The sequence below is a fragment of the Photinus pyralis genome, unplaced genomic scaffold (genome assembly GCF_008802855.1).
Source record: "Photinus pyralis isolate 1611_PpyrPB1 unplaced genomic scaffold, Ppyr1.3 Ppyr1.4_LG6, whole genome shotgun sequence".
Lineage (NCBI taxonomy): Eukaryota > Metazoa > Arthropoda > Insecta > Coleoptera > Lampyridae > Photinus > Photinus pyralis.
In genome coordinates, this window is record NW_022170663.1 from 38,109,686 (window position 1) to 38,122,654 (window position 12,969).

Consider the following 12,969-nt stretch of genomic DNA (forward strand, 5'->3'; position numbering starts at 1 on the left):
ACGTATTATAGTGAGCTTTAAAAATGAATATAAATTTTATTTTAATTTTACAAATTCCCCGGGTAATCTGTCAAAAGTTACTAAAAATTGAGGGAAAAATAGGACAGGTTCTAAACATTACAAAAATAGGACAACTTTCAGTTCCTAAAAAATAACTACCAAAAAATTGATCAAAGTTTGATGTATGAAATGTTCAATTTTTTTGTTCCTAAAAAAATTATTTAAAAATTGTGTAAATAAATGATCGTTACAAACGGGCTTTATTTAGTAACAAGTTGCCGCAACAACGAACAATAGTTTGCTTTAATACGACAATATACAAGGTGGTCCATAAGTACGAAAGAAATTCATTTTTAGCTTTATTATGTTGTACTAAATTGGAAAGAAAAACTGAAACAGGTTGATTTTTATTTTTGGCCCGTCTTACACGAGTAATAATTATGCCCGTATTGATGAATTTAATTGTGTTGGAGATAATATCATTGAATTTATGATGATAGTTATAAATTCAATGATAATATGGTCTGTGTAATACACCATTTATCACAAATAAACTTGACAAATGACATCCTAGGATCGCATACTGTTTGCGCATTTTATGCTTACAAAAATAGAATGCGTGTGTATACGGCTCCATAAGACGCAATGTTTCAGGTCTATTCGAGATACCGGTATCCGGGGGACTGTATCATCTTGTAAAAGCGGTCTTAAGGTACTTACACGAAAGTAAGACGAAAAATCAAGGACAAAAAATATTCTGCTAAGGTGTGAGATGTAGTGGTATGGTAAGACAATTCCACATGAAAAGCATTATTAATTAACCGGACCTCCTCCAGTCCAGAAGGTATCTGAAGGTCCCGGATACGGTAAGCTTAGACTAAAGTTGTATTTCAATATGAATGCCGCTATAACTATCTTTTATCACTTCGACGTCTACCACTGCACAGGCGAAAAAGTTAATTACCTACACTCAAAAAAGAGATTCGTACGCAAAGAATTAAAGTCGCTACTAATGAATCCAAATTAAATTAAAAGCATTATGCGGGTCACTCTGTAATTGGGCGCGAGCCTGTTGAGGGCCCAGAACAAGAGAGGGATAAATAAATAAAAAAAATAAAACAAATGCGAGTTTTAAATCAATAGCTAGCCAATCTCAAGCAAATCAAAATAGCAACAAAATTCACATTGACAGCAAATAAAACATAATTCAAGAATCACTTTACCTTGAGTTAATAACGGCTGAATTAATTGAAGGTTTCAACTACACCGGCGGGATTAACCAATAATATTTATTGCACAAAGTGACATTGATGCGATTCCTAATCCAAACGCGCCGACTAAGGTGAAAGACGTTTGTGAACTTTGATACCACTCAAACTTAAGTGTTAATACTTTTGATCTGTGGGAAATCTGAGTTCACAAAAAACACCTCAACTTCATATTATATTATATGATCGCACATGAAATTGTATCAACCCTCTAATAGTAGTAAAAGCAACCCTTACAATTTAAATAAGGAAGAAAGGTTGAGCGAGTCTACATTCAAATACCTTTTCAAACATATTACTTTTCAGTACAGAAAAAAAGTGTGACTGTATATTTCTCCAGTGTTGTGACAGGATGCTTTTAGTATCTAGATACATAGGTACCTACATATACATTTAAAAAATTGTATCTAGATACATTTTTAGGTACATTTGTTTCAGTGTAGGTATCTAGATACAAACACTTATACTTTGTATCTAGATAACATAGTGGAAAAAAGGCTGTGATAATTACCTTCAAACTCAAATTCAAATTAGCGTTCGCATTAGTGAAGATGAATATTAAAAAAAATATTGAGTTGAGCTGCTTTAAATTGAATTTTAATTATAAGAGGTAATTAAGTACATACATTATACATACAGTGCTGAACAACTACATATAAATAAATACACAAAAAAGAAAGATTAAATAAATAGGTTTTTCAAATGTATTTTATCTATGAAAACCAAAAAACTTTTGAAATGAAATTCTCAAATCATTAAATGCGTTTTTCATTCTAAAAGTGAAACCCCTTGACTGAGTATTACTGCCAAAAACAAACACATCATTGTTGGTATTATCGACAGTATTAAGTTTGTTATTTTCCTTTGTTTCAATGGCTGTGTTGGTGTTGCTTAATAAATTACTATCCTTCAAAGCCAACTCTCGTAATGGATATAAACAATCTTGCTGCTTTGTCTCTGGACCAGAGATAGGCCGTTCGAAGTATCTTTTAATGCACCTACGTTTTGTAGGTTTTGAATATAAGGAGTTGTTCTTATGTATAGCAGTATTAGCAGTTGCACTCTCCCCCTTCTCCTGAAATACTCAAAATGTATAAGGTACCATGAACCCTAAACTAACCTGATCACTAATCAACCGTTTTCTCCGTGGCACTCCGGGACTGACCCCAACCTCCTGGTATTGTTCAAGGTTTCTTTTATGTACGGCTGGTCGCCTAGACGAACTATCCTTACGTAAAGTCCTGCGTTCATTAAGATACTGCTTAATTCGACCATCGACCGCCCTGACCCAATCCTCGATTTCACTCGCATGTTCGTGATATACAGTCAAACTTTCGTCTTCACAATTTATAGTAAATGCCCCCTTGCTCAAATTTTTCACCAGCTTACACTTATTCAAAGGAAAAATACCGTAACATTTCAACGAATTTGGTAAATTGACGTCGTTCTTCTTAATTTTGCAGTACATCAAAATATCGCTCATCAAAACGACACACTTCTTAGATTTTTTATCGGCATCGGTTACCACGGTCAGTACTCCCTTCTTAATTAGCTTACGACCCGGCCGTACGATGGAGGGGACGCCGTGTAAGAGACTGCGTTGAAATTCTAAAAGCAGCTGGGCATTCTCCTGATCCTCGATCAAGCTGTTGAGGTGGAGGGCAACGGATTCAACTGTTTTGTGTAACTCTAAAATAATCTTTAGTGGAATTTGGTAATTCTATTTGGGTGTAGAGTAGACTGTAACGACCATCCTCAAATTATGATCACCCCCCAACTTAAATTGTAGACTTAAATCTCAACTTGACATTTTTTAGCGCATTTTACGAAAGTAAAAGCAATTTCTACGTAAGATAACATTTCAATGAAGACAATTTTTAAATACAATGTATGATTGTATAATCATATACACCTCACTACCACCAAGTGATCAATGGTTGTGGTCATTTCTATAAGTTGCTAAAATAATGCTCATTGTGTAGTTCTGAGAGGAATATGTTTACTTATTCCTCTGAAACATTAAGTTGGAGGGTTGTGATTTGTCCTAGTTAGATACCTATTAAAGGAAGATGGAGATCATGTGAGGAAGGGGTGTTCTCAATCAGTTGCTCAAGCAACAAGCAGTAGCGAGGTATCCTTTGAATTGGTGTGATTAGCAAAGCAGACAGTTTTGATTGGACCTCGGGCCTGCTTTCCTGCATTTCGAGTAAATGAGCAAACGCAGCGTTCTTCTTTGAAATGTTCTGAAACAAACTAAAGTCACTCTTCCATATTAAATAAAATTGTAACACCTGTAACATTTGTAAGCTAGCTTTATAGTGATAGGCGTAAACGGAGTAATGCTTAAAAAAGGGTACAATTTTTGAAAACGCATCCGCGAAACTCTTCGTTTCCAGTTGGTGTATAAGTTCGCTGGATATATTGCTGATAGTTTTAACATTACAAAATAAGGTATCATATTCGTCATTAGTTAAAATCTCACGCTCTTTCAGGGGTGCCATGAAGTGATCTTTGAGAATCGTGAGCTGCCGTTGATAGGAAATCTCACTGCTCAGTATCTCGGAAAGAATTTTATCTCGTTGACCATTTTGATATCTTTCAATCTCTATTTTTTTTATGTCATATAAATCTGTTAATATCTTTTGCTTTGTGCGTGTAGTAAGCATATTCCTCTCTAGGATTTCATGATGAATTTCAGCACTTAATCCAAGTTGTTTATCGGGTGTACAATTTTCCTGTACATTAATGGACCCTTTTTCGTTTATATTTTCCATATTCCCGTATAACCATATAACTAGCGCACTATAAAATTGCAAAAGAATGTTCTGTGAGGAAGAATAAAAAGTAACGTTTATAAGTGGGCGGTTAAAGGCACAGGTGGTTACATTTGAAAATGTTTACGTTTTACACGCATACCAACCAAAAAAATAAAATTCCCAACGTTTTGAAGAGATATTTATGTACAGTATGTTTCAATTTCGATGGGATTAAATTAGCGCACAGGTACAATGTGTAAATGAAAACGACTATGTCCGTTTTCTCCGTAGGATCTTGTCGGCTCAAAAGTAAACCCCGCCTAATTTCCCTTTTTCATATGCACCACAGAATTTCCGCGCGCGCTACTAAAATTGCAAGAACGTTTTTAGCGCGTTTTTTAAAAAAAAGTAGTCCGTTGATGGCTGTTCGGTCGGTCGGTCGGCTGCAAAGGTTTTTTAAGTACGTATAACTCTGGAAGGAATCATCGTAAGTAGAATGCTTGGGTTTGATAATTCTTTGCATGCGGATTATATTTCGATTTTTGGTCGGATTATAGACAGTTGTTTTATCGGTCAGTTTTGGTAATGAATAAAAACGCCATGTAATGCCATCGGGCTTTAGTCTAGGACTTAGTTAAACCGGATTATGTTTTTCTCGGTACATAACAATCGTTTTCAAAGCCGTTTTTATTAATATTTAAGCTCTCTTATGTAGCCGGACTTTTCTACAAAACGGAGAATAGGGGCATTAATTAGGTACTCAATGGCCTCTTTTTTCATGATTATTCCAATATCGTTACACGAAGGGCACTTGGAAAAATATTTGTAAATGTTCTTCAATATCAGTTAGATCACTGTTTTGTTGACTATTTTCTTTAAATGTTGATCAAGCGTATATTTCAAGTGTTTCATAGGCGACTATATTTTTTGTTATTTATTTTCAGGCAAGGTTTATTAACATACAATATTTATTGTAGAGAACTTTTATTATTGAAAATAAGTATAATTTCGAAAAACTCGTAAAACAAGCAATCTTTTAAAATCATGGCCAACTATAATTTTCATTTAAAAAAATCAACTTCGAGTTACAGGGTAGTTAGTAAAACCACAGATATACATAAAAACTAATTAAAGTGCCTTTCAGGTAGAATAAGATTAAGGGGTTATATTTTCCAGTCTCAAAAACGCCGGGATAAATTCAATTCACTTTCAGATTAATACGATTTCACTTACAAACGCCAGAATAACCCAATGTTTACAAACCGCTCCCACCTACACTCGCAATTTGTAAATTCAACCAGCGCCGCCAGTGTTAATTTGAAGATTAATCCCCCCCAAATATCATTACACTATAAGCCGCCATGGAAAGCTAGGCTTTCTGAAACTCTATAATCAGGACTCAAAATGTGACCTACCCCCAATTTCCAAGTTACTGAAATAACCTCCTTGTAAAGTGATTGCATTATATTTCTATGATTTATCCAGAACTGCAGAACATTATGGGAGACCCCCAGAACCCTAATTACATTGCAAAATTTTTCACATGTGGAACTTCTCTTTTGATTATAATTTATAACAAAGCACCTATTTCCCGAATTGATATTTCATACCCGAAGTTACAACCACACTGTACATTTGTGATTTTAGAGTATAAATGCGGAAAATTAAGTAAGTACCTAAAATTAATAGTAGCCAGTAGCTAAATAAATGAGTTGCAGTGAACATCATTCCACATAGCGGTGTGGGGTATCATAAAAAGCACACTTAATTTCAGATCTTTAGGACGTCCGCAGCACACGCACGTAATTAAGGAAGTTTTAATTTTTAACGCTTTCGTATTTGGTATACGTTGTGTCGGCTGGAAAAACCGTCGATGCCTTTATAAAATAGCCGAACTTTATAAAAGGTAAAGTCATTGTTTAGAGGGGATCTTTTTGCTTTTGGGGTTTAACCGAAACTTAGAGTCTTTTTGGCTTTTGCATTTTTTCAAGCTACGTTCGTAAGTACCGAAATTTTTGAGATTTTCCTTAAAATTTGGTAACCGTACCGATTTTTTGCCTTTGGGTGTTGTAACCGAAAAGTGGGATCTTTCTGCCTTTTACACTTTCGCAAGCTACGCTCTGTAAGTACCATAACTTTGAGTTTTTCCATAAATTTATTTTGCATTCATACCGTTTAATTTTTGCTGCTACATTAAGTTTACCGCACCGTATCTGTAGCTTTTGCTTTTTTTTGCACAGTAATTTCTGCCGTTCCGTTAAATTGGAAAGGTAAGCTTTTTGTTACATTCTGTTTTATTAATGAAAAGGGGGGATACTGTTCCGTATTCCAGCATTGGTTTTCCCGTAGACACCACTACCGAATCCGATTAGTTATTGTTCCCGCTTTGGGACATTGCTGTGCGCTTTAATTTTCTTTTAGCATTCACCAGTAACCGGCCGCCGCTTGCCTTTTAGCATTGTAGCTTCCGTTTGAGTTTGACCAAGCCTTCGCCGCCGAGACCGATCCGCCAAACCGCTGCTACTGCCCCCCTTGACTAGGAGCAAGGCCGCATCATTGGTGGCGCTCGAGTCCGTCCGTACGTCCACCCATTCTACCGACAGATTGCCGCCGACTGCCGCTACTTTCGTCCGCTCATATGATTTATCGACTATAATTTGTAAATTTATTTATTTTTTTTGTAAATTAAATTGTAATCACTATTCCCCTGATGCTTATTTAATTTTTCATGCCTTTTGTGCACGGACTTACTACCAAAGTTCGTCGCATGATTTCCGTGGCTTTGTTGCAAAACGAATTTGATGACCTATACTGCTGCCTTTTTCAACTACCCACTTGGTTCTTTTTAGGGACTGGAGAATTACAACCACTTATTTAATTCATGACCTATGATTTACTTATTTTTCCAATAGGTAATTAATGCGAACTGTGTGTACAAAATTTGAACGTACTCCAAAAGGATACGTTATGATTCACAGTTTTCACATGTCATTTGTTTAACAGTATTGTAGTGTACTTAACCCCCAGGTTCTACGCTAACTTCACACTACAAGAACACGGAAATAAAATAAACCCGGCAACGTTTAAAAATGGCCACCCGAATGACTAAACAAGATCCCGCTTAAATTTGAAAAGTGGCACGTGATAAAACATCTAAGGCAGGGCCCCCTTACGTTAGTTGTAGACAACGCTTTGACCTGAAGCACAGTAGGGAAGGAACGTTAAATAAAACACTGAAATTGTGAAAAGTTTGTTTAATAATGATCGTAATTATTATGACTGTGAAAACCCGGAAATTTAGTTGATGTACATTAATATAAACAAAACAAACAAAGCCAAAACGTTGTACTCTCGCAAAGGTCACTGCCAAGGGTAAAAAGAGTACGACGTAAGAAAAACCTTGCAGTTTGATTAAAACAGTCCAAAAGTTAATTAACAAAATATTTTGTAAAAGTTAAAGCAGTTAACAAACATAGTAAATCCATATACACAATGTTGGTTACACTCAAGGTTAAAACAAGTTTTTTGGGACAATGGGTCAGGTATGAGCAGGTACCAAGATTCTGAGAAAGGGTTAAAAGTACAGGATGTGACTCATCTTTGGTGCAATAAAGTCCTTTTGTTGAAAGCAAGATGGAAAACTACATGGCCTTGTAGGCAAATTTGACTAAAAACAAAATATGTGGAAATTATTGAATCGCCACTCATTTAACGCACATAGATTCTAAACTGAAGAGCTTTGATTAGCGTAATCTCGCTCCTGCAAGATGGGTAGTCCGTCCCTGATTTCGGGGTTTCGAACCTACAGTTGGATGTCGAAGACAGTGCACGGAATTAGGTGCCCTAACACATAATTATAGACTACAGTTTCTTTTTCCACCTCCCGTGACTGCTTCATTCACGGAGAAAATTGTTAGTAACAAACAACAAGTCAGTACATACATTAAACGAATCGGTAATTTCCACATATTAAAATAAAATGATCAAAACTTATATGAATGTAACTTCAGGGACAAGACCAAGTAATCAACATCAATAAACATAAATGAAGCAAACATTACACCAAAAATGTCAACAATTACAAACAATAGCATAACGGTATCACACATGATTGCATTGCGGTTAAACCAAGTAAATTTCAAAAACAAATATTCAAACACACAAAAAATATAAAATGCGACAAACAAAACACAAATACGATATAATGAAATGCAAAAATTACTACCTGCATTAAATAACACTAAATAACAACAAACATTTATGGAGCGACGCGTTCACGACCGCCATTCAAGACAAGATGCCAAACCATAGAACAACAAACGTAACTCCCGTTCGTGCTTTCTAGGTGGCGCAGGCAGTTTATTTCCCACCTAGAAATTACATGGTTGCCAACTCTCCAAAAATGTATGTATCGTCGTAAGCTGTATATACAGGGTGGAACCTTTCAGTATTGCGCCTTACGTAGTTTTTTGCTTCATGTTAGGCCTATTTATATTTCTTGTGCACCAAATGAATCACAAACGTTTCTTCATGTACGACTGCTTGATAATGCGGTGATTACAGTCGCAATTAGTGGCCATAATTTGCAATATTATGGCCTAGTCCATAATGATAAAGTAAAACGACCGCCTGTCAATGTGACAGTCGTACTTAGGTGTCAATCCAAGGTAAATTCACAGCCGTCAATAATTACAAGCCGTGCTGAGAATTATGGCAACACTGCATGGTAGGCCGATTTCCTAATTCAACTTGACAGATTGTGAGTGTATTTCATATGTGTTTTGAGTGTAATATCCAATTTACCTGTTTTAACAGAGCGAAATTGCCACAATTTGTGTTACTCCCTACGGAATGAACAGAAATTATTATTCAGGTAAGTTGCTAAACGAAATATATCGATTTGTTGTCATAACCTCTAAAGCAGGCTACTCCCATCTTATATATATGGCTACTCCTTACTGGACCCTCTACAAGCACTTTTATTTGTTCAAAGTACCTGTACAAGCTCAAATATGACCTACACACTACCTGGTACGTAAGTACGCTAAGTGTTTATCCGCTTTATCGTGAAAAAATACAATTAGTTTGTATTTCAGGTATTCTAGCACGGACATGTCAAATCGATTTTCTGAAGGAACCTTTCAACTTATTCCCAAGAGTTCATGGTACGGGAATTTGAAGTCTACGGGGCTCCCCTCTTTAAAAGCTTCGCACCTAGACCCACTGGAGTAGCGACTGGCTTAAAGTCTGCCATTCCGAATCGCACCTGGTCGTTGATATAACCTCGCTGATGCGCAGCGATTTACTGTCCTTTTACCGAAATTAAGTGCTCAAGCTTGTGCTTCACTTCAGATCTCAATGGAAAACATATTATGATGCAGTTACCAATTTACAGCGTTCCGAATTTTAAAGTCAAATAAAAATGTTATTATCCATTTTTGTAAATAAATAATATATATGCAAAATTGTAAGCTGCCTAAGTATCTTTCTTCTATATTAAAACCGCCAAGGCGAAACACAGGAGAGAGGAAAATGCCATTTTTCAAGAGCAACAAGACGCCATTAAAACTTACATCGGCCCACCGATTGACTTTCGAACAACGTTGCCAAACTTCTCAGCATGGCTTGTAATTATAGACGGCTGTGGTAAATTCAAGTATTTTAGAAATACTTGACAAATGCTTGACATCTGTTGCCAATGATATATAGATTTTATCGTTTATTGAATTCCATGAAATTTTCATTTTAAAGGGTTGTTGCAGTCGTACATAAAGCTTTGTATATCGCGTCCATATTTATGGTTATAAATTCGATGCTTTTTTTGTTATATTGAATTCTGCCACGTCAGCCATGGACTTTACCATTGCACGTATATACTGTTGAGTTGCTGTCAAGTCACCTTTGGAATATTTGTTTACATAGGAAATCGTACCCAACTTGAACTTCTTGCACACTCATTTTTGATCGCCCGTTATGTTTCTATATACAACGGCTTTACCCCTGCAAATTGCAATATGAAGTCTCACACCCACTCGATCTGGGAATGGGACACCCTGTGTCTACAAGCATATAACCACCCCTGTATTGTATGTATACATTTTTACCAAAGCCGATTTTAAAAGACTATTATTGTTATTTAATGTAAATTATACGCTAAAATGTAACCAGCAAACAATTTCACTGAATATATCACAGATTCAAATATACGGACCACCCTAAAAATCTGTGGTACTGGTGAGTAGCGTTCACCGAGTTGTATATAAGTAAAAACTTATACACAACTCTGTGGTAGCGTTAGGAAATCGAAAAACTTTGAGGTTAGGTTATGTAGTTTGTAAATGTGCGGTCCGGTGTGTTCGTAAAGTGATTACAACTCGGAAAAGTTGGAATTGTAATAAGTTACTCATTTTGGAACTTTTATAACTGACCGATGGAATGTACAATATAGTTATCACAGCCAACTTAATACCATTTTAAACAAAAACGAAACAATGCAAAATAATTGCATAATTATCCTCCATTATCATTAATCCTCTCCCTGAGGTGAAGTGTTAATTATCGTCTGATGCACAGCTTCATTCCATGCGAAGCCTGACGACCCTTCTTATGCTTAAGCACTCTGCACTCTTTGCGACATTGAGCCTACAAAATAATTCTCAAGTCACAAACACCACTTTACAAAATTTAAACACTTACCGTTTCTACTCGCTCCTCTATGTCGTCTAATTTATTTTCAGATTCGGGTAATATATCCGAGTCATAATCATAGTCACTCTCGTTCGAGCTCTCGTTCCATGAATTATGCCTCGATCTGACAATTGGCGAATCCGTCTTTGTACCGCTTGAACTTGTGTCCACTACAATCCATTCGTTATCGTCTATTCTCACACTTTCTTCCCGAATTGCATCATTTGAACTAATTTGTTGACTCGTTTGTTGATTTATCGATGATCCCAGTAAGTAACTTGCTATTGTGCTAAGCATGATCATCAATGCCTAGTAGTAAAAACTATTTATTTGCAGTTTGTTCTCGCTTGATCACAAGTTCAGAACTGAACCCCTCCACTTCTATTTGGTCTGTTTATACCCAACCCAAGTATAACTTTTGCAACCATTTTACAATGTTGTGCAATTTTGTGTCATTGTTGTGTGTTATTAGTTTAAAATTGTGCAACTCTTACTCTCTTTCCTGGTCGAAGTATCTTCAATAATTGCATTATAAAAACTTATGATATCAGTGATGCAAATGATGTAAATAGTAGCTTTACATGACACTTAGTAAGCGCCATGATTCACGCAAGCAATCGTTCAAAATGATAACAAGGTGTCATTGTTCTTTGTTAATTTAATCTTGACTCATTTTGGCACTTGATTTGGTGAAAGTGAACAGGCATATTTATTCAGATAGTGCAAATTGTGTACTTGAAACCACAAGAGTGGTTTGTGCTGACGTCACAAACACTACCATAGTCTCAATTACAAATTGGGGTCGATTGAATGTAGAGAGACTTCAAATTTCCGCTTACGGCCTTAGGCTGTTTTCTTACGGAAATCATGATCCCGCGCATTTGATTGAAAACACAAGAAAAATCTAAAGAGATCAAAGAAATTCAAAGAACATAAATCGTAGACAATTAAAATAACACCGCGATCGCATTATGTCTCTCTTAAACCGTTTACGAACAATAAGCATTTCAATTTGTAAGTATATGTTCCAACGTCGGTTCCAACTGATATCCCCGAGAGGAAAAACTTTGTCATGGGAATGTAATTGGAAACGACTTACTCATTTTAACCAAGAAACATATTGCCTAATTACTTTTTGCAAGACCTCGTTACATTTGACTTTGACTCGTTACTTTGATGGTACATAAGATCGGTCAAATTGCGACACCCTGTACATGTTGTCAATGTTTTCTCTAAACGGCGAGTGAGTGCTCCCACGCCTCCAGTTCACACGTGTTTTTCATTGATTCATTCTCGCCTTCAAGTAAGGTGTAAAAATGTTCTTGCAATAGAATTAAAAATTAGCCCTCCTGAGAACATTTTAGAAAAACGTTTTTAATTGTATACATTTTCTTCAATTTTATTAAATTTAAAATACGCTTAGAATGTTTGTGTTATATGGGTATATATTTAAATAAAATAAATGACAATTTTATGCCATGTGTTTACCGAGTTTGTATAGGACCCAACAGATCCTTGCAATCATGTTTTTCGGCACCTGTTTGTCTGTGTACACCATAACTTTTGAATGGAAGGGCTCTTCAAGCTTGGTACTCAAAATTTAATGGGTTTTTCGAGAGGTTTTTACTTGGACCAAGAGTAAAACTAGTTAACTATTGGGTCCATCAAAATTGTTTACAAACCGCTACCACCTGTACACACAATTTGTAAATTACACCAGCGTCTCTAGTGAATCTGAATCGCGAATAGAAGTAATAATGAGTTATTGAACAACGCTGTATAAGCCTTAATTAATACTGCCGTATCTTATTTAATAGGAGGCCTTACACTATGGAAGAGGGGGACTGATTATATTCTATCAAGGGCAATGCTGCGCGTTGAAGTAAATTTTCGTGTGGCGGCCATATTCTTGGTGCTCAACAAACTGCGTTTTCCTTTTTGTTTAGTCATCAACTGTTTGACCAGTGGCGTACCTCCCCATTGTACTTATTGTATAATATAATGAATCAAAAAGTATGCATAATTGTATAGGTACCCAACGTTTCTGTTCATTTGTTGTGTCACATTTTATCCCTATTTCTTTCCTTTTCTAAGGTAATAAGTATATTATAAACTATGACCAAGAGAAAACAAGGTTAGGTAAGATTTATTTTTATTTTGTTAATAATACAGGTTCTCAAATCCCAACATATGTGACATTGTTACCGTAACAGGAGAGTAGAATGAATCATTCAAGTAAACAAAGAAACAAACAAAAA

At 35.9% G+C, this 12,969-nt stretch overlaps 2 protein-coding genes across 2 annotated transcripts; both read right to left on the minus strand.

Annotated features, from left to right (window-relative positions):
* Positions 1 to 1,843: 1,843 nt before the first annotated feature.
* LOC116173951 (putative protein tag-52) lies at positions 1,844 to 4,158 on the minus strand. The gene is made up of 4 exons (XM_031491691.1): positions 3,560 to 4,158; positions 3,325 to 3,511; positions 2,389 to 2,957; positions 1,844 to 2,343 (listed from the first exon to the last, which is right to left on the minus strand). Exons 1-4 carry the CDS (start codon positions 4,040 to 4,042, stop codon positions 1,978 to 1,980), a joined length of 1,605 nt encoding a protein of 534 aa, XP_031347551.1. The 5' UTR covers positions 4,043 to 4,158; the 3' UTR covers positions 1,844 to 1,977.
* A 6,269-nt stretch (positions 4,159 to 10,427) lies between these two features.
* Positions 10,428 to 12,498, minus strand: LOC116173069. Its single transcript, XM_031490360.1, has 2 exons — positions 10,721 to 12,498; positions 10,428 to 10,666 (listed from the first exon to the last, which is right to left on the minus strand). Exons 1-2 carry the CDS (start codon positions 11,012 to 11,014, stop codon positions 10,580 to 10,582), a joined length of 381 nt encoding a protein of 126 aa, XP_031346220.1. The 5' UTR covers positions 11,015 to 12,498; the 3' UTR covers positions 10,428 to 10,579.
* Positions 12,499 to 12,969: the final 471 nt, after the last annotated feature.